This window comes from Eutrigla gurnardus, assembly GCF_963514095.1.
Source record: "Eutrigla gurnardus genome assembly, chromosome: 7".
Lineage (NCBI taxonomy): Eukaryota > Metazoa > Chordata > Actinopteri > Perciformes > Triglidae > Eutrigla > Eutrigla gurnardus.
In genome coordinates, this window is record NC_139921.1 from 23,128,926 (window position 1) to 23,151,011 (window position 22,086).

Sequence of the window (22,086 nt, forward strand, 5' to 3'; positions counted from 1 at the left end):
GACTTTGCGCAAGACAGCAAGGTTCTAAAAGTTATATAATTTGTATGCATATTATATTTAATTTGTTAAATGAGAGGTTGAGAAAATCAAAATTCTAACTCTTCTAATATTGTTGTATTTATACTATAATAGTCCAAAATTATGTGAATATGTATATTGCATAGTTTTAGTGAAATAACATAGTCTTTGCCTCATTGCCTCTAGAAACATAGGAAAAAACAGCTTGACAGTAAAATAACACATATTATCTCTCTAATGCACTTTGCCCGTGACAAGAGAAACGTACAGAAACTAAAAAAAAAAAGAAGCCCGACATACTTTTCCCCCCACAGCACGGGGGGAAAAAATCACTTTGACAAAAGGGCACTTTGGGCATCAAGGGGCAAAGGGGCAGGTGCTCCAGCACCCTCCGCCCCTCCTCTCTGCACGTGCCTGGCTTCCATACATCATGACAAGAGAAATATTTCACTTTCACTTCTGTGCTGCGCCCTGGAAGGAGCGGACCTCCATCACTTGAAGCACCGCGTCCTGCTGCTGCTTCTACTACAACACTTCTAGGCCTAAACAGCTTCAGGTGAGTCCGATAACCTTCCACTTCATCCACATAAAACATGTCGGTGTCGTGGTCCGGTTTATCCATCAAACGTCTTATTGAACGGTTTACTTTCGTTTTCTCTCCCACAAGTTTTATATTTTCCAACAGCCCAACCTAGCTGGTGGACACTATCTGCGCATGTCAGTATGTGACGTCACAAAACACAATGCGAGGCGATGTGAGAAAGGTAGAACAAGCATCCAAACACAAGATGCAGTTCGTCTCTCAGCTTACTGAACACGTGATTACCCATCGACTCCAGGAGGAAACGAAACTAAACCCCTAACATAGTTTAGGCTAAAATACGTTTACTGGGCCAGGATTGCCTACATCGACACAATACTTTTTTATTATTATTAAATGCACATGCACACTCATGTAGGAGAGCAGTGTCTCATGGGAATGCATCAACAATAAATCTGAGATCCCCTAAATCATCTTCAACAGGGGGTCCAGGGTTACTGCAGGGGGTCCCCCCAAGCTTTATTTCTTCCAAAAATGTAAATATGTCCAAAAATACACATTAACATGAATACAACCTATAATAAGCAAATACATATCGTCCTATTTATTCAATATTATGAGGTGAAATTGTGATAAAATGCCAATATAGGATTAAAATATGTTCTGTAAATATATGAATCTGTCAATATATGATTCTGTTATTTTAACAGCTTAGCATTGTAAACATATATCATTACAAAGTACTTTTATACCTGTAAGCTATATATTATTATATTATTGTTGACTGATTTAATAAACAACACAATCCAAAGAAGAAGAAGAATTTCTACCTGCCACAGTTTGATGTATGTAGTAAAGCAAAGAAAAAAAAAACTGGCTTTGTTAGGAATGCGCCATATTAGAAAATGTTTCCATAACATCTAATCAAAAGCGTTGCACCCTCAGGTGTGTTTGGACAGTCCATCCTCCGCCATGTCCGTCGTTAAATCCAGCCTGTCTGAATATCAGCAGAAGAAGCTGCTCTCCCTCCTGGGTCATGTCAGACTCCACCTGCTCCACAAAGCCAGCGTCCACGGCTTCACGGCCGCGGCCTTCCACGGCCGCTGTGACATTCAGGGGCCCACGGTCGTCGTGGCCTACAACGACGCCGGTTTTGTCTTCGGGGCCTACACCTCTCAGGACTACAAGCAGAGCGGAGAGGAGGTCTTCGATGAGGAGGCCTTCCTCTACAGCCTCAGAGCAGGAAAACCACTGAAGGTGGCGGGTATCAGCGGACGCCCCGCTTTCACAGATGTGAACACCGGTCCGAACTTTGGCGCCTTGGCGTTCCTGTCCGGGGACGTAGCTGAGATTGCGTCCAACCCAGGGACGGGGTTCACCTTTGAGGCTTGTGAGATGCACGGAGAAGGCTTGGCTCTGACCGAGTTTGAAGTGTATCGGGTTGAAGGTGTGTATTAATAAAGTTTTCATCTTTAAAGCATTTTTTAGACTTTAGTGAATGGAGATTGAATAATATAAGTCATGTTGTCACAATGAACTTATGTGAACTCGCAGGTTTGGGAGAACTCCTGGCCAAACCCTGGAGGAACGTCCAGTGGGGCGCTGAGTATGTCAAAATTAAAAATATCCGTTAAACGGTGTGTGTTCCATGTCTAAATAGCATCTGTATGATTCGTGTTGCGTCCAGGAGAAAGCAGCAGTTGTTGAAGGCCATTCAGACCTATAAGACTGAGATTAAATCAGTCCCACAAGCCCGGGTGCTGTTGGCGGGACCCGTCGGGGCCGGCAAGTCCACCTTCTTCAACTCCATCAACTCGGTGTTTCGAGGCAAAATGACATCCCAGGCAATCGCTGGTACAGCAGGGAAGAGTGTGACCACTCAGGTACTCTTTTTTACTATTTGTGATACCAGACAAATGTTCCTGTTCTTAAAGGGGAGGCAATGGGGAAGTGTATTAAAGGTATTAAAGGTATCCTTGCTGAACAGCTACTACTTTACTCAGATGATGACCTAACACTTGTTTCTATTTTTTTGATATGTTGTGGTTTCTTTCTTTCCACAAATGTACTATTTGAAAGTCACTTTGGACAGAAGCGTCTGCTGAATGCCCTAAATGTAAATGTAAATGTAAACTTGCATTTTTTCTAATAGCCAGCAGGGGGAGGGAATCCTCCAGTTGCAAAAAGAAGTTTGATTGTATAGAAGTCTGAGAAAATGACCCTACTTCTCACTTGCTCGTTTCAAGTAAATGTTTATTTAGTAAATGACTGTGCCATTAAAAGTATAATAGAAGATAAAGCAGGCTAAGCTTTAGCATGTGGCTACCTCTTGATTGACAGGTCCCCACCACGGTGTTGTCTGGTCTAGTAGTTGTCCGTGTTTTCATTTTAGAAACTTTCACAGTGTTTTCAGTTCATGGAAGTTAATTGTAACCATTTTATTCGGCTAAAAATGTCAGACGAAGGTGAAAAAGCAGGATGAAGAGGTAGTCCACAAACCAATGGGTGACGTTTACAGTGACCACTTCTTGTGCAGATATGTTGAAGGTGTAAACCGATTCCACGTTTGTCCCATTAAATGACATTTCACGTCACTCCTGTAGTTCCGCACCTACAACATCAAGGCAGGGAGAGGAGGCTCGGCCATCCCTCTGGTCCTGTGTGACACAATGGGGCTGGAAGAAAACACTGATGCTGGTTTGGCGATCGAGGACCTAATCAACATCTACAAGGGTCACATAAAGGATCGCTACCAGGTCTCGTATATAAACAATTACCTTCATTGTCTGGAGCTGATTTACTGGCAAGAATGTAAACAATAAATCTATCTCTTTTTTTTTTTAACGTTCTTCAGTTCAGTCCTGACAATCCTTTTGCGGCGGACGCTCTTTTTTTCCAAAAGCAAGCGACGCTGAACGACGTGATTCACTGTGTGGTTTACGTGATCGACGCCTGCAAGGTCTCCCTCCTCACCCAGAAAATGCTGGACAAGTTCGCCAACATCCGGAAGAAGACCAACCAGCTGGGTCAGCAATTTTTTTATGTTATATATGCATATTTATGTAGCACTATTGCTGCTTTCAGTACGTCAGTCTCTTTCCTTTCTGCTTTCTTATAGGAATTCCTCAGATTCTGCTGATGACTAAAGTAGACGAGGCCTGTCCGCTGGTGGCCGAAGACTTAAAGAACGTTTATCGCAGCGTTTACATCCAGAGAAAGGTAACAATTGTCACGTTAACAAAATCACGAGAAAAGCAACGAGGTGAAAACTCGATCGTGATCATTCTCTTGTGATCTTCCAGGCCAGGGAGTTGAGCGCGTCTCTGGGCATCCCCTTGTCCTGTGTGCTGCCGGTGAAGGGCTACAGTGAGGAGCTGGAGCTGGACCAGGATGTGGACATACTGTTGTTGACTGCCGTGGCGCAGATGCTGAACTTCACAGACAGCTTCTTTGAGAACCAGGTCGTCGAGGAGGACGAAGTGGCGACCGATCAGCCGGAGCTCTACCGGTCCAGTGATCATCCAATCAAACATTTCGCTTGATTATCTTGTTTCCGAACGTCGTAAATTCAAGCTGTAAAAATTGACACATGGCTGTTTGAAACATTAGTAAACTGATTATGTTTACCTTTTGCCGTCATTTGGGTCAATAGACTCTTATGTTATGTTTACACTCTTTACTGAACTTTTAATGCTGTTACTCGGGTTGTAAAATGTATTTGTTACGCCTGTTATAGTGTCGTTGTTCCGCTGGTGTTCATTATACAGAAAACAACATGGAAATAAACGGATAAAGGCCTTTTGAGTCTTTCTTGAACACGTGACTTTAGACTACAGTGGGGAGGGTGTTGTTCCTCAGTCGGCCACCAGATGTCAGTCGTCATTTCATAAACGCTGGCGTCCAGTTTCAGAGAGTTGGGCGTTATGATAAAGAGGAGGAGCTCGTTGTGTCCAAACGTGTTATTATGCGCTGTGACGCGCCGAGACGCGCGTCCACATGGTGTAAAAAGCGTCGCTCAACAAAGAAACCACTAGTCCGCATGACAAAGACGAGACGTCGGGTTTCTTCGCAGCCGATTGCAAAACTCTTGGCTGGTTTCGGTGCCGCCCTCCTCTCCCTCGCTCCTCCCGGTATAAAGACTGTGACCTGACGCAACGTTGCCAACAACAAACGCTGCAAAAGACGCGTCTGCAACAACCGAGACACGCGCCGTTTCTACCCGGATTTAAGTTTTTCACTTGCAAACATGATTCCAGAGGAAAGCTTTGGAACCGTCGAGAACAGGTGAGAATTTTTTTTTTTGCACGTATTTTCCCTGCAGTTTCTGTAGTTTTATGGCTGTCCGAGCCATGTGGGTGGACATCATGTGCTTGATATAGGAATGCGTATCGTTCCTTGAACCCCGCTGAGGTCAAATCACACGTTGTGACCTTAGATTCAATAGATATAGAATATATATTTAACTTATTGAAGTTCTAACATAATGCAACTTCATAAATCGTGAGTTTAACGAGCCAAATACTCATTATTCATATTATAAGGCTTACTGTGTTTGCATGCTGCACAGCATTCAAATGCATTTTTCTATATGTAGCCTTTTTATATTTTATGACACTCATCCACATGCATTTGGCTTCTTTTAGATTTTTTTCTCATTAGAGAAACGGCATTTAATGAAATGGGTTAATACAATATTGGTCCAATTTGTTAAAGAACTGCAGCAGGTTTATAACATGGCTATTTATATTTTGCAGAATATTAAAGGTCCATTGTCCTCTCTCCCCTCTCAGGATGCAGTCTGTAGGTCTGGCTCTGGAGGAGCTGCTGGTGACGGCTCACAAACAGGACTGCCTGACCGTTGGCATTTATGAATCGGCGAAACTTCTCAACGTGTGAGTTGAAACTGTCAAGTTTGGCCCAAATGCATGTGATGTTTTTAAATGTGCAGGCTTCAGCCAGACGTGTGCAAGTGGCAGAATCCAACTCACACTTTGCTCCCTTTTCTGCGTCCTCCCCAGAGACCCAGACAGCGTGGTCCTGTGTGTTCTGATGGCCGACGACGCGGACGATGTGGCGCTGCAGATCCACTTCACCCTGCTGCAGTCCTTCTGCTGCGACAGCGACATCACCATCCTGCGAGTCTCGGGAGTTCAGAGGCTCCAGCTGCTCCTGGGTGCCGTGGATGCCAACAGAAACCAGGGGGAGCACGGGGACCTGCACTGCATGCTGGTTACGGTATGTTGACTCAGCACAGCAGCCATCTGTTACGTAACCGCCATAAGGCCAAAGTGGAAATGTATTATTGCAGATTATTCTCATACAGTGTCGTAGATGAAACGTTGCTTCATATTCTTTGCATTATTTGCAAATATTCATGACCATGACTTTGTCTATGTTTTCCCGTGCAGAACCCCCAGGCCGACCACTGCAGGCTACAAGAGGTGGGGTCCTACTGCCAGGAGAGTCGACGCCTCAACCAGTGGGTGCCTGAGCTGGTCCTGCAGGAACGCTGAAGGGACCCCGATACGCCAACGAACACGGGAGGTTTCGTGGGTTCACATGCTGATGGACTTAAGGATCTGTTGTTGCTCACTCAAGGATGGCCTAGAGTGGACCGGGTTCGGGGTTGCCCCGAGACCGAGGACTCCTTTTTAGTCGACTAGTGAAACAGTCAGTGTGAGGCCGGGTTCATAAACATCTGCTTTGTACAGACAGGAAAGCAGATTCACATCCAGGCCACATTGTGTTTACATTGACAGTAAAACTAAAATATATATTTTCCGTTAAGGCCACTATCAAATGGTCACGGGGTGGTGTGACAATCAATAACAGGAGTAGTAGCGTCGAAAAAGAAACCAGCCCACGCCCAACTTGTACCGGGAAGACCCGTGTGTTTTCTAAGAACAGGACAGGAATGTTGTAGTGAAACTGTGCCCAGCATTCCTGCATATTCAGATATGGGAGAGTCCTTGGAGTAAAGGTGTGTGTGTGTGTATGTTTGTGTGTGTGTGTGAGAGAGAGAGGGAGAATGTGTGGTATGCATGTACAATACTTCTTTCTTTACAAAGGACTGGGCGGGCAGCGTGTGTGAGTTCTTGAAACGAGCTGCCGAATTCGCGTAGGAATCGTCGCCATGGAAACTGAAATGGAAATGATTTTCCAGTTAAAGTCGCACAGGATTTTGTTGGCATCTCAGGACCGCACGAGAGAGGGACAACGCACCGGAGCACACGGAACGACTATAATAATGAACTGTGTCTGTCAAAACAAACCGAGTCTTTGTGCCTTCAGGAGTGCTGCTTCTTTTTTTTTTTTTTGGATCAGATGTTCAAATAATATAAACGGTGCTGCACCATTAATATATTGATTGCATCTGTGTACGTGGAGCCATTGGTGGTCGAATGTTGTTATCCAAGTCAATAAATGATTGTGTCATGAGTCAATGAAGAGGAACAATTCTTTGTGTTGCAACACCCGGACATGACTAACCCCCGACTGTGCCGCGGTACCTCGACACGATCAGGTGCAGCGAGGCGTTCCTGCAGCGCGGTACAAGTGGTTCATCCTCCCCTTTGCTCTCCTTTCAGCCCTTTTGTTTTGCTTCCCACTCCACCCTCTGCTCTCACATGTCCGCTCACAGCTCTGACTACAGAACGGCAGAGAGGGAACATTCCGGCACATGGACGTCCCATTTGTTTACTATCAGTCGGGCAGGGGCGTGTCCCCAGTATTGGGTCTGACTTTTCATTGGCTGTTGTTTATCCACCTCAAATCCGATTGGCTTTGACTTGCAGAGGCGTTGGGAGGAGGGGACTACGGTTTGAAAGTTGGAGACTCGTGACTCGTTGAAGCAATGCTTTAAAGGGGGGGAAGAGAAAGCCAGGGGACTTGTAACAATCACCTGGCAGTGCTCTTTGTTTACTCCGTTATTCTGTTTTAGTCTGTTTGGTGCAACAGTGCACTGCACACTATGTACCCATTAGGCCGGGAAACACGTGTGTCCATGTGCATAGTGTCTCTTTACAGTCCAGACCCTCCTACGCAGAGAGCAGAGAAAGGAAAAATACTGAAAATATATTCCATAAACAGCAGATAAAAATAGTGCACCATGCTGGCGGGCATCGTGAGACCGTGTTTATGCTGTGTTCACGTCACATCAGAGATATTGTAATTATGAGTTTCCAACTTGTACTTAGCGTTAAGTAATTATGACTCTGATTTTTCTTGTAACTCCGATACGGCCCAATTACTAATACAGAAGTGCCAGGAAACTAAATAATGATAGAATGCTTCACATCAGCCATTAGCTACTGTTCAATGGAATTAAATGGATACGTGGTGTTATTTTTACAATGCACAGTATTGAAAATGTTGACATGCAGTTACAACAATTAGCAACAACTGCTAATAAGCAGTAGACGCACAAACAGCTGAGGCTGTTGGCAATGTCATTTGGTTTTTGGGTATTTGGTCAAAGTATTGGGCAAAAAAATTGCACTACAGGAAAAGTTAAGTGATCAGGAAAGTTGTTCTAACACATCCCGAGGGGGGCGTGCATGTGTACATACCTTCATGCCGTCAACCTGCATTGGTGGTCTAAGTGAATTGAACTATTTAATTGCTGGTTGTTAGACCCCAAATGTCAACCTCGTGGTTGCACTAGATGAGGTTAGGATCATCTTGCGGGAATCATGAATATCTGTGTTTGAGACCATTGAGTCCAATAGTGGTTCAGCCTGGATGACAGACTGGCGTTGCCACCAGCAAGGCTAAAAGAAATACAAATCATTTAAATGACCAGTCAAGTTGCATTTAGACATGTATGAAATTGTCATAAGTTGGTGTGACACCGTTTTGGACATTTGTGCCAAATGTGAAGAAATTCCTTCCAAACTTTCCTGAGATATCACGTCACAAGACCGTAACGGACAAGAAGCCTGAGTTATTATATCACCTTTTTATTAATGTTATCTACTTCTCAATATCATCTTTTTAACAGCAATATCCACAAAATATTAACAGTGTGCAAGAAAACATGAGTTATGGCACATCAGAGAACAGTTACAAAAAATATATATATATATTTTTTTCTTCATAATCAATCAAGGCAAAAAAGATACATATACTGTATGCTTACACAGGAGATCAGAAAACAAAAGATGAGTCTCAGGAGGGGCTCGGAGCCCGATTCGGTGATGATTTCAAAGTCCGCCGGTGGGGAGCCTCGACTCTCCGGACCCGAAATGAAGTTCACCGGGCTCACTTTGTGTCACAACACCAGTGGATTTTTAACACGGTTCATTTCTGTTGATCTGATAACCCCAAGACCAGCATTAACACAATATACGCCACAATAAGGCAAATAAACAACCAAACAATCAGACAAACCAGCAATTTAGGCAGGCCGTCTCTGATTTAAAGCCCGAACCAGCGATGGAATGATTGACGAAACGATAATGATTACAAAATAGCATCTGTCAGCCGTCTCCAGGGCAACACCATCGTGTGTGTATGAGTGTGTGCTGTTATGTGTACATTTGCCTGTTTTATGTCGTGCGATTTCTCCTCTTTGACTTTAGCTGCACCTTTCAGGTCCCAGATCAGTAATTCTTAATCAAACCTATTATATGTCTTATTATTTGTCTTCAGCTGGATCCTCATTTTACACCACATCACCATTCATATCAGCTTAATCAGGTCAAACCATCTCTTCAATTATCTCCATGGATTAGATAAAGGGATTTATTTAATTTAAAGGAATAGTTTGACATTTTGGGAAATACAAGTAATTGATTAATTGCTGGGATCACGTTCACAGCCAATAGCTGCTTAGCTTAGCTACGTACCTTGAAACTGATCTAAGCTAAGCTCACTAGCTGCCAGCATTAGCTTCATATTGAACAAATGTGAGTGGGGTATCAATCCTCTCTTCTAACTGTGCAAAAATAAAAAGTATACTTCCCAAAACGTCAAACTATTGCTTCAGGTTTCTAAGGCTATAATGAGGCTAAATGCAAATAGATTGCAGCTCATATTGTAGCTGAGTCAGGCACTGGTAGAGCTAAACAGAACAAGAACCTTTGTGGGTTTGGGGTTGTTATTGGTCATCATGTCAAAAATAGCTACCCACACTTACATTGAACAGTTTAGCTTAAAAAATTGTACCTTTACTCCACTCTTCTTCGTGAGCACATTAGCATCTGACAGATTAAAATGTGCGAAGAGGCCATGCATGCTCATCTAACTCAGACGGCCTCACCTGACCTCTCCTCCAGTCAGACTCACCCTGACCTGGAATGGCAGGGCTGCAGTACAGTAACGTTACTATGTGAGCACAGGTGTGCTCACACACACACACTATGTGCCCTTCTAGTTTCCCTTTCCCTGCTTCCTGCTCCGCCAAATCATCCAGCTGACCCACAAAACACTAACACACACACACACACCCACACACACCCACCCACCGCCCTCTTTCTGTATTTGGGGAACTGCCTGCTTTCTCTGTTTGAAACAAAGACAAATGAGAGCCGAAGCAGGGCTTTGCACTATAGGAACCAACGCCTACAGTCAACAGGCAGCGATACTAATTAGCAATTTAGCCTAAATCTAGCTTAGTTTAGCATAAAGACTAGAAGTAGGGGAAGTAAAGCTTAGCTCTATCCAAAGATAATAAAGTCCACCTACCAGCACCTTTAAAGCTCAACCCCCGAGCAAAGAAAAGCAACACGACTTTTTTCTCAGGATTAAACTAATGAAATGTAATGTTCATTTGTGCGCTTTAGAGGTTGTTTTGATACCTTTGGACCGAGCCGGGCTAGCTGTTTCCCCCTGTTTCCAGTCATTATGCTAAGCTAACCAAACTGCTGTAGCTCCATATATACCATCCAAACATGAGATTGGTATCAATGCCCTTATTCAATTATCGGCAAGTAAGAAGGCAAATAGAGTCAAACAATCCCTTCGAAGACAAGTTCGCAAATTGGTCAAGGGCGCCTCATTTTGAGGTATTTTTTTCATTCCGTCACAAAAATGCATTGTGGGTATTTATTACGCGGCATCCCCACTGAACAACTGTTCATCTCTAACACTTCCTTGATGGCACAAAGCCCCCTGCTTTTCAGTAATTAACTATTAAAGACTGCTCTCCATGCCATGCCTTGGAGCTCCTTTAACCTTTGACCTCTTGACAATCGAACCTTAGAAAAAACCAACAGCAAGAGAGAGTGTGTTATGTAGCCTACGTGTGTGTGTGTTGTCCCAGTTGCCCTCACCAAACACCAACGCTGGGCTGCTCTGGCGTTCAGATTGGTTTTTGCCACTGGAATGAGGTCCGGTGTTGATTCATCCTCTAACAGGATACAATCCTAAACCTAAGAGGGTTTTTTTCTTCTATCAGGTGTTTCTTTTCTTGTATCTGTGGTTAAAATCATCCTCCGCCATCACAAGCCTCTAAAACCTGAATGACAAAAAGAAGACGAAATGAAGACGGACATGATCAAGACGGAACAGAATAAGTAGTACCAAAAAAAAAATCCAACATCCACAGAAAAGGGAGTTCTGTGATTAGATTTTGGTATCTTACAAACACTGTACAGGGTAATACTCAACTGACCAGGTTATTCCATAGAAAGAAGAAAACTCCAAAAATAAACCCAAAACCACGACTCTTCAACTTATCACTTCTGCACATGAAAGAAAGTTTTTACACTGAGTTTGTTTCTCTTGATTTCATTTTCATCTCTCTCTCTCTCTCTCTTTATCTTCTGCTTTTACAATCAAGTTTGGTTTTTCAGAGAGGATGAGCATCGTTGGGGGGGAAACTGAGAGGGGACAGCTGATACCGATCCAGTCCCTGATCCAGTTTGAGCTCAGATTGAAGCTCTTCTCCTGGGGAGACGGGACACTTTAAAGACTGGTTAAGCCAGGTCAGCAAGCATCATTATGCATTAAAACGAGAGGTGTCCCCTTTCCTCTACTGTAGAGGCAAACAAAACCTCAATATTTGCATTATCCAACGCGATATATCCTTGAACCTTATAAAACCTGCCAATCGAGAAAATAGAAATGGAAAACTACATATTTCACTTTGACTTTTTAAAGTTTGCGTTTCCTCCTCCAACCTTGCAGACTGAACCTCGGGTGTGGTCAGTCTGCGACCTCGCCCTCTCTCAGGGTTAAAGCACAGGGAGGCTTGATGTACAGTAAAAACGTTTAAGATCCCAGCAGGCATCTGGTTAGGTGTAACCCCTGGCTTACAACCAGGTCTCCTGTTGTTTCATTAACACTAGCAAAGGAATAAAAAAAAAAGAAAGAAAAGCAAAGTATTATCTCATCTGTTAAGTAACGCTTTAACACAATATAAAAACGTACATTGAGTTCACAAACAAGTATTTCTTAAGAAAAAGAAAAAAAATGCAGTAGACGTCCAGAGTTAATAGCTTGAGTTCTGTGTAGAGCAGTTCACTAACGTCGCCCTCATAGGTGCAGATCTGAGGTCGGCTTAGACATCGATTTCAACCAACGGCAGCCATAATGAGCTAGTGGTGGAATCGGCGACGGCGGATCTAGCACCTAGAGATGACTCTCTGCACACGTTGGCACGGCTGGAGTTTTTGGCCGAAGGCTGCAGACGGCCGCAGCGAGGCCACAGGCAGAGAAGGTCTGTTGAAACAGCTTTCGGTGGGAACATGCTAGGCCCGATGAAAGCAAAGGCTTTAGCCGCTCGCTCCAAAATGACTCCCGCACAGGCAGGTTTCGTGGGCAAAGCTCTCAGGCCTTTTTCACTCCCACAAAAACAAAACAACAAAAAAAAAGCTTCTATCGAGCTTTTATGGGACACCAGGTCGTGTTTGGCACGGCCGGCATGAGCGCCTACCGACCGCTTCGGTTGCTCACACGCCTCCTCCCACTCCTCGCCTGTGGCTCTGCCGTCTATCCTTTACCCAACTCTTCATTTCATAACAAGAGAAGGAAAGAAGAAAAAAAAATCCTGGTTTCCTACTGGTTATTAATGTCCAAATCCCTTTTAAAGTTAAGCTGACACTTAGTAGTTAATTTACCAGCATATGTGAATATTACCAAAAGCACCTTGGATCATACTCAGTGATATATACGGATCTCAGCCACCGAGAGAACGAGATACCTGACCCTTAGCTGTGGCTCCAGGGTATGGCGCTTTTCCAGAGTGGCTATTTTGGGACTGTGTGTGTGTGTTTGTATAAGTGTGTGTGCTAGATGGGCTTAAAGTGTGTGTTTGCAGATCGATTTAAGTATCGAATGTATCTATATGTGGATGGGCGTATCTGATATATATGTGGGGGGGATGGGGAGGGGGGGGGGGGTGGCGCGGCTATAGGATGATGCAGGGCTTCTTGTCCTTGAAGGGGTTTTCGGAGGTGGGAACCCCGACCAGCAGAGGGTCGCTACGAGCGTGCTGCTCACAGTAGCTCATCAGGTCTGCTGCTGCTTTAGACACCTAGGAGACAGAGAGGAAGGGGTGAGGGAAGACGGCGGGGGGTTAAATGGGGGACAGTCGGGGGGAAATTGGACAATTAGGGGCGGAAAGGAGGAGACGTGACTACCTTTATACGTTCGATCCCTGCCTCAATCCTCAGCTGTTCCACCAGTTTCCTGGCCTGGGCGATATTATTAGTGGTAGACATACTGATCCATCAGAATGCACCGACACAGGAGGTAAACTGAATGAGAGACAGAAATAAAAGTCCACGATGGGCGATTTCGTCAAATATGCCGGCACGCCTCGGTGCAGGGAAGGCCAGGTGACGCCCAGCTACTAAAAATACACAAACATAGTTCCGCAGGTACAGGACAGTCTGACATGCTTTCAATAGGATTTCATTCATTCAATTGTGTCCCAGTTACACGTGAGACACGATGAGCGGATCATCCCAACAACGTGCTCCGGTTTGGAATTTTAAACCATTTAAAGCAAAGCTAATGTATATATATTGTGTGTACATATAAACCATACCTGGTAACTCATAAAAGGTACATTTGTTGGACAATCGTTTGATTATTTATAGTGATGTACTTCCAGTAAATAAAGTTTTGATGAACTGGAGTATTTTTGACTCACCTTCATTATCTGACAACTACAGATGTCATTATTATTATTATTATTATTATTATTATTATTATTATTATTATTATTATTATTATTACTATGTGATATAGGTTGGTCTGTCATGTTGTGTGTTTTGTAAGCTGCTACTGGATGCTTGAATTTCCCTCAGGATCAATAAAATATCTATCTATCTATCTATCTATCTATCTATCTATCTATCTATCTATCTATCTATCTATCTATCTATCTATCTATCTATCTATCTATCTATCTATCTATCTATCTAGAATACAGGTTATAAAGTATTTTAAATTAGCTTTAACTCAACCAACTACTGTCAACATTAAAACGCTGCTAAGACACCAATAAATCATTGTTGATGATCCAGCAATATAATATATAATAATATACTCTAAAAATATTTTTAAGTCAATTCCGCTGATGACATGTTTGTAGTTTCTTCAATGTGCACTTTTATTTGTAGTGGAATATTTACATCATGGTATTGATACTTAAAAAAAAAAACACTTCTTCCACTACTATAGAGTATATATGGGAGTACTCTACATGATGTATTTACAATAAAGCCAACGATGAAATGATGAAGTACAACAGTATCTGTGTTTACTTGCATGAGCACTGATTTCAGACTGCATTGATTTATGACTACAATCAAAGGACTGACCAGTTGTATAGTTATAGCGCCGCTGTTAGGCGACTACGTGGTGGTGCACCACGATTATGGAACTCTGTAGTCTCTTTGTCAAAATACACTTGGTGGAGGTGACATGCACCATACAAGTAAGGCCGGAGCTTGACTTAACAACCTAAGATCTGTGTTCTATTCATGCTAAATATCCTTCCAGCAGAGATAACAGAGTGTTTACCTGACAGGACTCTCTGAACACGAGCGTGATGGAGATCTGAGCGCTGCAGAGAACAGTTGCCAAGTCAGAACGACAGAGCTGGACCGCAGCTGAGCTCACATGAGCTTGTCTCTGTAAAAAAAAAAAGAAAAGAAGAAGAAGAAAGCAGAGCAGGTGAGATGGTTATCCGACAGACAGGCATGTCATACATTTAAAAATAGTAGTTTGTTGTGGCTTTAGTGTGAGATCTGCATTAAAACATTGAGTCTGGATAGAAAAATCTCAAAGTATCCCTCATTTTGCAGGTAAAATGACATTATAGTTCACTTCATATGTCACTAAGAATGTTGAGACCATGAGGGTGGACTCTCATCATCAGCCTTATCATCCATATTCACACATATATGAATTTAAAAGCCTCGATAACAGGCCCCAGTTTGTTCCGTTTACACCTCCTTCAGCACAGCGTAGAAGTCTCCCCGACAGTGCATGTGATCACAACGCACCTCGCTCCTCACGTACATCACTGTGAGCGCGTTACGACTCCGTCTCTCACTCTGCCTCTCTGTCTGTCGGCCCTCTCTCTCTCCCGGGAGGAGAGTCCCGCTTTAATTACTCCTACTGTGGAGTAGCTCCGAGATTCGTGTCTGTAATTAGGGCTTTTGTGTGTGTGTGTGTGTGTGTGTGTGTGTGAGAGAGAGAGAGAGGGAGAGAGAGGGGGGAGTGAATAGATTTACATTGTAACACCTGATGTAATACTCTCTCTCTCTCTGCACACACATTTGCATTAGTATTCCTCTGAGGACGTTTGGTGATTGTCTCCCAGCCTATAATTCTAAATCCTAATCTTAACCCTGAGCCCAAAATCCAAATCCCAACTCGTCCCGGAGGCAAAATGCACCCACTTTGCTGGGTTTATGTTTCTTTCAGGCCTTTTTTCCCCCTGTGTGTTTGCTTTCTTATACACACTCATGCAAACTTGTTTTTTTGTGCTATTGAATTGAGTCCCTTAATTCCTTGGAGATTATGAGGCAGGCGTTTTCTGTAAAAATGTATTTATTTTAACATTAACAAAGCAAAATGTATTCAGAAGTAACCTATTAATGATGCATTTCCCCATAAATGATGGCACTGCCTCAATAAGATGCTTCTAATAGTAAAAAGTATATGTTTTGTCTGTTGTGTTGCTTAAGATTGGATTGGAATCCACTCTGCCCAACCCTGATCTGCCTAACCTTCACCAAAAAGAACAACTAGAACCCTGAATGTAAAAGTTCATCACCTGATCTCAGGTGCATGTCATTAAAATATGCTCAACAGCCAACAATAAGTCTATAGATGAGCACATGAACAACAGCACCTCACACGAATGATCACAACACACTGACGTATTGACAAGCACGGCATCCTTTCTGTTATTGAGTGAACATTCGGATGCAAATGATGGATTTGCTCAGAAATGCATGTTTTCACATTTTCCTCAAATACATAAAGAGCTCGCAGGGAGAGAACAGTTCAGAAGCCCAAATCACGTTTTTTCCCCTCCAGCCCACACACACTTCAGTGATGCTACAAACCCAGTTCTTTGATTTCTTCAGCCTGTTGATTTTTTAAACTTTCTACTGTGTGGCGCATTGCGTGCTCTTCTCCTGAAAACCCAAATTGAGTTAAACCTTTTAATTTAAAGCCCATGCATGGAGGGAGGGAGGGGGGGCAAACATAGACAGGAAGCAGGTCATCTGTCGTGGCCTGGACCAAAAAAAAAAAAAAAAAACAGTCAACAGAGCTGGACAGGCCGCGCCCAGCCAGCCAGCAGCTCTCGAGACGCGCAAAAATGCATCAATCCTTATTGATCCCAGCAGCTTCCTGAGCGCCGATTGGGCCTGCACCACGGAGCCATGTCCTCCGCTATAGGCCCCCGCTCGCTGCTCCACCGTGTGAAAACACAATGCGGGCATTTTGATGGATAGAACAGCATGTCCTCTCTCTCTCTCTCTCCCGTGGCTATCCACACTCCGCACACACACACACACACACACACACGCATACGCACAGTGCGCGCAAGCACGAGCAGACCTTGTGTGTGCACATATCAAAGCAAGAGATACCCCCCCACAAACGAAGACCAGACCAGACCGCTTCAGGTTTTCAGAGGCCCTGGTAGTTAGCCGTGGGAGCGGGCTGCTGCTGCTGCTGCTGGTGACATGTTTGGGCTCCGGCAGCCAATATGAACCCATCCAGCGACGACAGCCACAAGACCGGAGCGCATGCCTTTATGTTCCGCTATTATGCAAATTGATCGGCACACGGGCCTACTTCAAGAACATGAAATCCAGAGGGTTTTTACGTTGTTGTTGTTGTTGTTGTGTGGAGACAGTGGCTCCTGCGTCCTCAGAGTCCAGCCGAGCTGTAGGAAATCTTCCACTGACCCTGTCCCCGGTCCTCCCCACCCTCTCTGCCGGCAAAGGGCTGGGGAAAACCGGATTCGTGACACTGATGAAGCCCCCCTCTCCGTTGCAAGCCGCCCCTCGGTGACGAGAAGCCGGGGGTTTGCAGAGGCGCACAGACGCGTTACAATTATCACACACAGGGAGGGAAAAAAAATACCCGAATATCTCCAAACTCACCTCCGAATGCGCTGTATTGGTGATTTAAAGGGCCAGATCCGCTGGTTTCTCACCCTCTCTGCTCGTTCACTCCCCGTCTTCGCCGAGCCAAACGCCTCCCCCTCCGCTACCACTGTCTGTGCACTCCTCTGCGCCCCCCCTCCTCCCCTCCTCCCCTCCTTCCCTCTCTCCTTCTCCCACCCTCCCTCCCTCCCGATCCGGTGACAGCACCTTTAACCCAGGGGCTCCCAAACACAAACATTCACATCCACACAGATCTCCCGAATGCATCCTTAAACAAGCAGTTTGAATGGCCATGTGTTCAATGGGTGTCTGTTTGGTCGGGCATCACTGCTGCCCCTACACTTTTACAGCTCTTACATTTAGCACACTTGCATGAATGAAAGCCCCATTCAATGTTAATGTAGAAAAGCCTGCTCTCAGATAGGCTACCTTTATTTAACAATAAAGTGAAAAACATCTTACCGGATCCCCATCTATAAACTCTGATTTAGTGAGTCAATGGCTTCTCCCCAACAGCATATTTAATTAATCTCTGATCATTTTAATCTATTGGAAATCATAGCTCAGATTCCAGGCAAATAATCAAACAGATCAATGAAGCATTCACCAAAAATGTATTAATTTCATATGAAATTCACAAAAAAATGACTTACTTTACTTGACCCCTATCCACAATGCAATATACCGGTTATCTATTTTGAGGGGCCCAAATATAAATATAAATACATTTGCATACATTTCCAGATTATGGTTATATTCTAATGTCTCCAAGATGTTGCTTTACATATCTATACTTGTGATTATGTGATAAGTACCTAAAAGCAAAAGAAGCTTTCATGTACATGTCGATATGTGTCGCCTACCTCCCAGTAAAAAAAAACAAAAAAAAAAAAAACAAAAAAAAAAACACGTCTCCTCTCCCTATGACGCCACTGCACCTTGCAGCCACACGGTGGCGCCATTGGTCCAGCTGTGGTTCCCGTCGACTCCGGGGAAGGTGTGGGCCGCTCCTGCTATTCCTGGCAAACACGCATCCTCCGTTTCCACCGAGCCGCTACAGTCCACTCCTGCTGCATCTGCTGATGATTGGCTGCGTGCGGACGGATTGGTAAACAGGTAAAAAGGTCCAGATGAGTGGGACAACATGCTATTTTTACCCCACATCTCCGTCGGTTTGGAAACCCCCGGTGATGCTGGCAGAGACGGAGATGCGGCCACATCAAACAATGCTGCTTTGATCAACACCCGAAGCTGCTTATCACAAACCACGGGAGAGTTATTTATAGAGAACCGCACTGGCCTCATTTCCACTGACGTGTGAAATTATATACGTTTCCCTTTCATTTCCTCACCTTTCAGCCCCCTCTTTTTCCTCCTTCTCCCTCCTCGATTTGTCTCACTCCCTTCATCCATTTCCCTCTCACCCTCCTCCCTCCCTCCCTCCCCTCCTCCCTCTACTGAGGAGGCGTTACAGTGGATTACAGCAGGGCTCTTCATTTTCTAAGAAATGAGCGGTGGAAGCCCATGAGTCACGACTGGAAGATGCTCTCAGGCTGACGGAGGTGGCACCCTCACACACACACACACACACACACACACACACACACACACACACACACACACACACACACACACACACACACACACACACACACACACGTCTTCTCTGAGCTGTCATACACAGACTTTCCCAGATGTCTAGGAGCGTGTGTTTGTGGATATAAGAGGGTCACCTCGTTAAGACTCAGCCGAGGGGTTTCCAAACTGTCTCACTGCGTCGTTACACAGCCCAGCAGCAGCCGGGGAGACCTCTGCCTGTCGTAACGCATCTCTGTCCCCACCAGGGTCACAACGCACTCTCATGCGACAGCCGTCGTCAACGTCACACTGTCGCCATGGCAACCGCATTGGGCACAGAATCCCCAAACGTTAGAGAGGGTTACAGAGGGGTGGGGGGGGGGGGGGGGGACCTGTGAATTCATCATCTCTCATCTTTCATGTCAGTCTAGTTAATGTTGTGACTCAAACCCGGAAATGTGGCGTTAGAAGATATAAAGTCAGGGGTACAAATAAGTCACAAGGATGCATCTTCTGGGAACCCTGAATGTCTCAATAAAATTTCATGGCAATCCATTAGATAGATGTTGAGACATGTGACTCAAACCTGGAAATGTGGCGTTAGAAGATATAAAGTCAGGGGTACAAATAAGTCACAAGGATGTATCCTATCCTCTGGGAACCCTGAATGTATCAATAAAGTTTCATGGCAATCCAAAGATGTTGAGAGATGTGACTCAAACCTGGAAATGTGGCGTTAGAAGAAATAAAGTCAGGGGTACAAATAAGTCACAAGGATGCATCTTCTGGGAACCCTGAATGTCTCAATAAAGTTTCATGGCAATCCATTTGATAGATGTTGAGACATGTGACTCAAACCTGGAAATGTGGCGTTAGAAGATATAAAGTCAGGGGTACAAATAAGTCACAAGGATGCATCCTCTGGGAACCCTGAATGTCTCAATAAAGTTTCATGCCATTAAATACATGTTGAGACATGTGACTCAAACCTGGAAATGTGGCGTTACAAGAAATAAAATCAGGGGTACAAATGTGTCACAATGATATATCCTCTGGGAACCCTGAATGTCTCAATAAAGTTTCATAGCAATCCATTAAATACATGTTGAGACATGTGACTCAAACCTGGAAATGTGGCATTAGAAGAAATAAAGTCAGGGGTACAAATAAGTCACAAGGATGTAGCCTATCCTCTGGGAACCCTGAATGTATCAATAAAGTTTCATGGCAATCCAAAGATGTTGAGAGATGTGACTCAAACCTGGAAATGTGGCGTTAGAAGAAATAAAGTCAGGGGTACAAATAAGTCACAAGGATGCATCTTCTGGGAACCCTGAATGTCTCAATAAAGTTTCATGGCAATCCATTAAATACATGTTGAGAGATTTGAGTAACATCTAGAAATGTGGTGTGATGAAAAGTCAAGGAAACAAATAAATTGTGAGGATTCATCCTCTGGGAACCACAAATGTCTCGATAAAGTTTTGTGGCAATCCATTCATTAGATGTTAAGACTTTTGCCTCAAACCTAGAAATATGGTGTTATGAAAAGTCAGGGAAACAAATAAGTTGTGAGGATTCATCCTCTTGGAACCGCGAACGTCTCAACAAGGCAATCCATTCAACAGAGTTGAGATATTTCAGTCCGAACCATGAGCCGACCTGATCGACCAACAGAGCTGAACATCTAGCACGGGTCCGAGTCATGCACCGAGACAAATCTAAATAATAAAAAAAAGACGAGAAACATTCCTCAGTTCACATTTTTATTAGGAAAATCATTTTGCAGATTTGATTATTATTATCATCTATATATATGTTATTTTCAGTTATTCAGAGGATGCATCAGCACAGTATATCTTAATAGGAAGACTATTGCTAGAATATATATCTATACATCATAATTAGTTAAATAAAAATAAAAAAGTCCCAACAGAAGAAGAAGAAAACCAATAGAATCATTTACAAAAAAACAACAATTGCTTAAAAGAAATAAAAAATAGTTGCAAACCCGAAGCCGTAAATGCTGCTGAGGAATTTATTTAAAAAATACAAAGATGATTCACAGTTTGTGTCCTTGTTCTCATGCTGGCTGGAACACCAATAGGGACCATGCAGGAATGAAGGGCCAGAGAGACAGGATAGTACCAAACTACATTACCCACCAAGTCTAAAAGCCCCACTTTACACCCCTGTCCGAAAAAAAGAGGGGGGAAAAAACAGCGTGTGAGGATCTGAGTCGATCAGATGAGATGTAAAGGGGTGAGCCTCCAACACCAGTTCCCTTCAGAACCTCTCAGCTAGTCTCAACAGGACTGAAACCAGCCCGCGTTGGTAGGAATGAGTTTATGGAACATACCTTAGTTAGACTAGAAAACCACAACCTTTCCTGCGTACTGAGATCTCACGGCCCGTCCCGGGTTTCAGCGTCCCCCCCATCAATCACACACGTGAATCACACTTCCTCTGCAGGCCAGCAACATGCTGTACAAGGTGGACTTAACCTGCTTCTGGTAGAAATTTGGGACTAATGCTGCCAATGTAGATCATCTATGGAGACCCAAAGTGTTTAATATGAAATCAAACAATAATATCATGAAATAAATAAGCATTTAGCATTATTTAATCATAAAGTGTGTGTATTAATTTATCCTGCCTCTTCACAATAGCATGATTACATTGTGAGCTATTTGTATTTAATTCCAGCAATTTTTTTTATTTCCAAATGTCCTTTTTTCCAGTTTATTTTATAATGCCATGTGATTGGTTGCAGCTTTGGATTGAGCAGACAGCCAATCACATGGTTGTGCTCTGTTCGTGATCAATGGACAAAGACTGAGTGATGAACAGTGCTGTTTTAAAATATAATTTTTTTTAATGTAAAATTGACATTTGTCAATAAAAACACATTGAATAAATTAAAATAACCTTCAGTAAGCTCTTATTGTGAAAAGATTATTATTTTAATAATGAGCTGAATTCATTGCATTATTTCAGAATTTCATTTATATTTTATAGTCTGTATTTTATCCATTTCATATCTTCTATATATTGTTTAATCGAATATTGGTCACTTCGGGCCTCCGTAGATTTCTTCTTTTAAAAGTCAATTAGCTGTTTAAGCTGCAGAGAAGATTACAGCGCACTTTAGAAAAAGCCCAAAGTTCAACAACGTCATGACAGCTGGTGAAATTGTAACTCTCCTCTGAAGGAAACTCTTCGTTTTTCCGTGTTACTTTGAATTGGGCACTTTGACTATAAGAAGGAAACGCAGGCGACGGCACCATTCCCACCACAGCATCCTTCCCCTCTGCACACTTTCCTCTCTCGTCTCCGAAATATTACGTTCTCTGAACACTATTTACAACT

General features: G+C 43.6%; 3 protein-coding genes across 3 annotated transcripts; 2 read left to right on the top strand and 1 right to left on the bottom strand.

The window, feature by feature from the left end:
- Nucleotides 1-463: 463 nt before the first annotated feature.
- On the top strand, nt 464-4,357 carry LOC311016088 (interferon-induced protein 44-like). Its single transcript, XM_084013576.1, has 8 exons — nt 464-574; nt 1,505-2,006; nt 2,114-2,165; nt 2,247-2,442; nt 3,163-3,315; nt 3,414-3,585; nt 3,678-3,778; nt 3,862-4,357. The coding sequence occupies exons 2-8, from the start codon at nt 1,532-1,534 to the stop codon at nt 4,099-4,101; spliced, it is 1,389 nt and encodes a 462-aa protein (XP_083869702.1). The 5' UTR covers nt 464-574; nt 1,505-1,531; the 3' UTR covers nt 4,102-4,357.
- A 209-nt stretch (nt 4,358-4,566) lies between these two features.
- LOC311015992 (growth arrest and DNA damage-inducible protein GADD45 beta-like) lies at nt 4,567-6,994 on the top strand. The gene is made up of 4 exons (XM_084013439.1): nt 4,567-4,843; nt 5,350-5,451; nt 5,578-5,794; nt 5,968-6,994. The coding sequence occupies exons 1-4, from the start codon at nt 4,806-4,808 to the stop codon at nt 6,070-6,072; spliced, it is 462 nt and encodes a 153-aa protein (XP_083869565.1). The 5' UTR covers nt 4,567-4,805; the 3' UTR covers nt 6,073-6,994.
- Nucleotides 6,995-8,507: 1,513 nt separating this feature from the next.
- Nucleotides 8,508-17,243, bottom strand: gng7 (guanine nucleotide binding protein (G protein), gamma 7). The gene is made up of 4 exons (XM_084012811.1): nt 17,137-17,243; nt 14,531-14,641; nt 13,141-13,257; nt 8,508-13,034 (listed from the first exon to the last, which is right to left on the bottom strand). The coding sequence occupies exons 3-4, from the start codon at nt 13,219-13,221 to the stop codon at nt 12,909-12,911; spliced, it is 207 nt and encodes a 68-aa protein (XP_083868937.1). The 5' UTR covers nt 13,222-13,257; nt 14,531-14,641; nt 17,137-17,243; the 3' UTR covers nt 8,508-12,908.
- Between the last annotated feature and the right edge of the window lie 4,843 nt (nt 17,244-22,086).

Coding starts and splice junctions, on each gene's coding strand:
- LOC311016088 (XM_084013576.1), top strand. CDS start 1,532: ATGTCCGTCGTTAAATCCAGCCTGTCTGAATATCAGCAGAAGAAGCTG. Junction 3,316..3,413: donor ACATAAAGGATCGCTACCAG/GTCTCGTATATA, acceptor AACGTTCTTCAG/TTCAGTCCTGACAATCCTTT. Junction 3,779..3,861: donor GCGTTTACATCCAGAGAAAG/GTAACAATTGTC, acceptor GTGATCTTCCAG/GCCAGGGAGTTGAGCGCGTC.
- LOC311015992 (XM_084013439.1), top strand. CDS start 4,806: ATGATTCCAGAGGAAAGCTTTGGAACCGTCGAGAACAG. Junction 4,844..5,349: donor TTTGGAACCGTCGAGAACAG/GTGAGAATTTTT, acceptor CTCCCCTCTCAG/GATGCAGTCTGTAGGTCTGG. Junction 5,795..5,967: donor TGCACTGCATGCTGGTTACG/GTATGTTGACTC, acceptor TTTCCCGTGCAG/AACCCCCAGGCCGACCACTG.
- gng7 (XM_084012811.1), bottom strand. CDS start 13,221: ATGTCTACCACTAATAATATCGCCCAGGCCAGGAAACTGGTGGAACAG. Junction 13,035..13,140: donor CAGGGATCGAACGTATAAAG/GTAGTCACGTCT, acceptor TCTGTCTCCTAG/GTGTCTAAAGCAGCAGCAGA.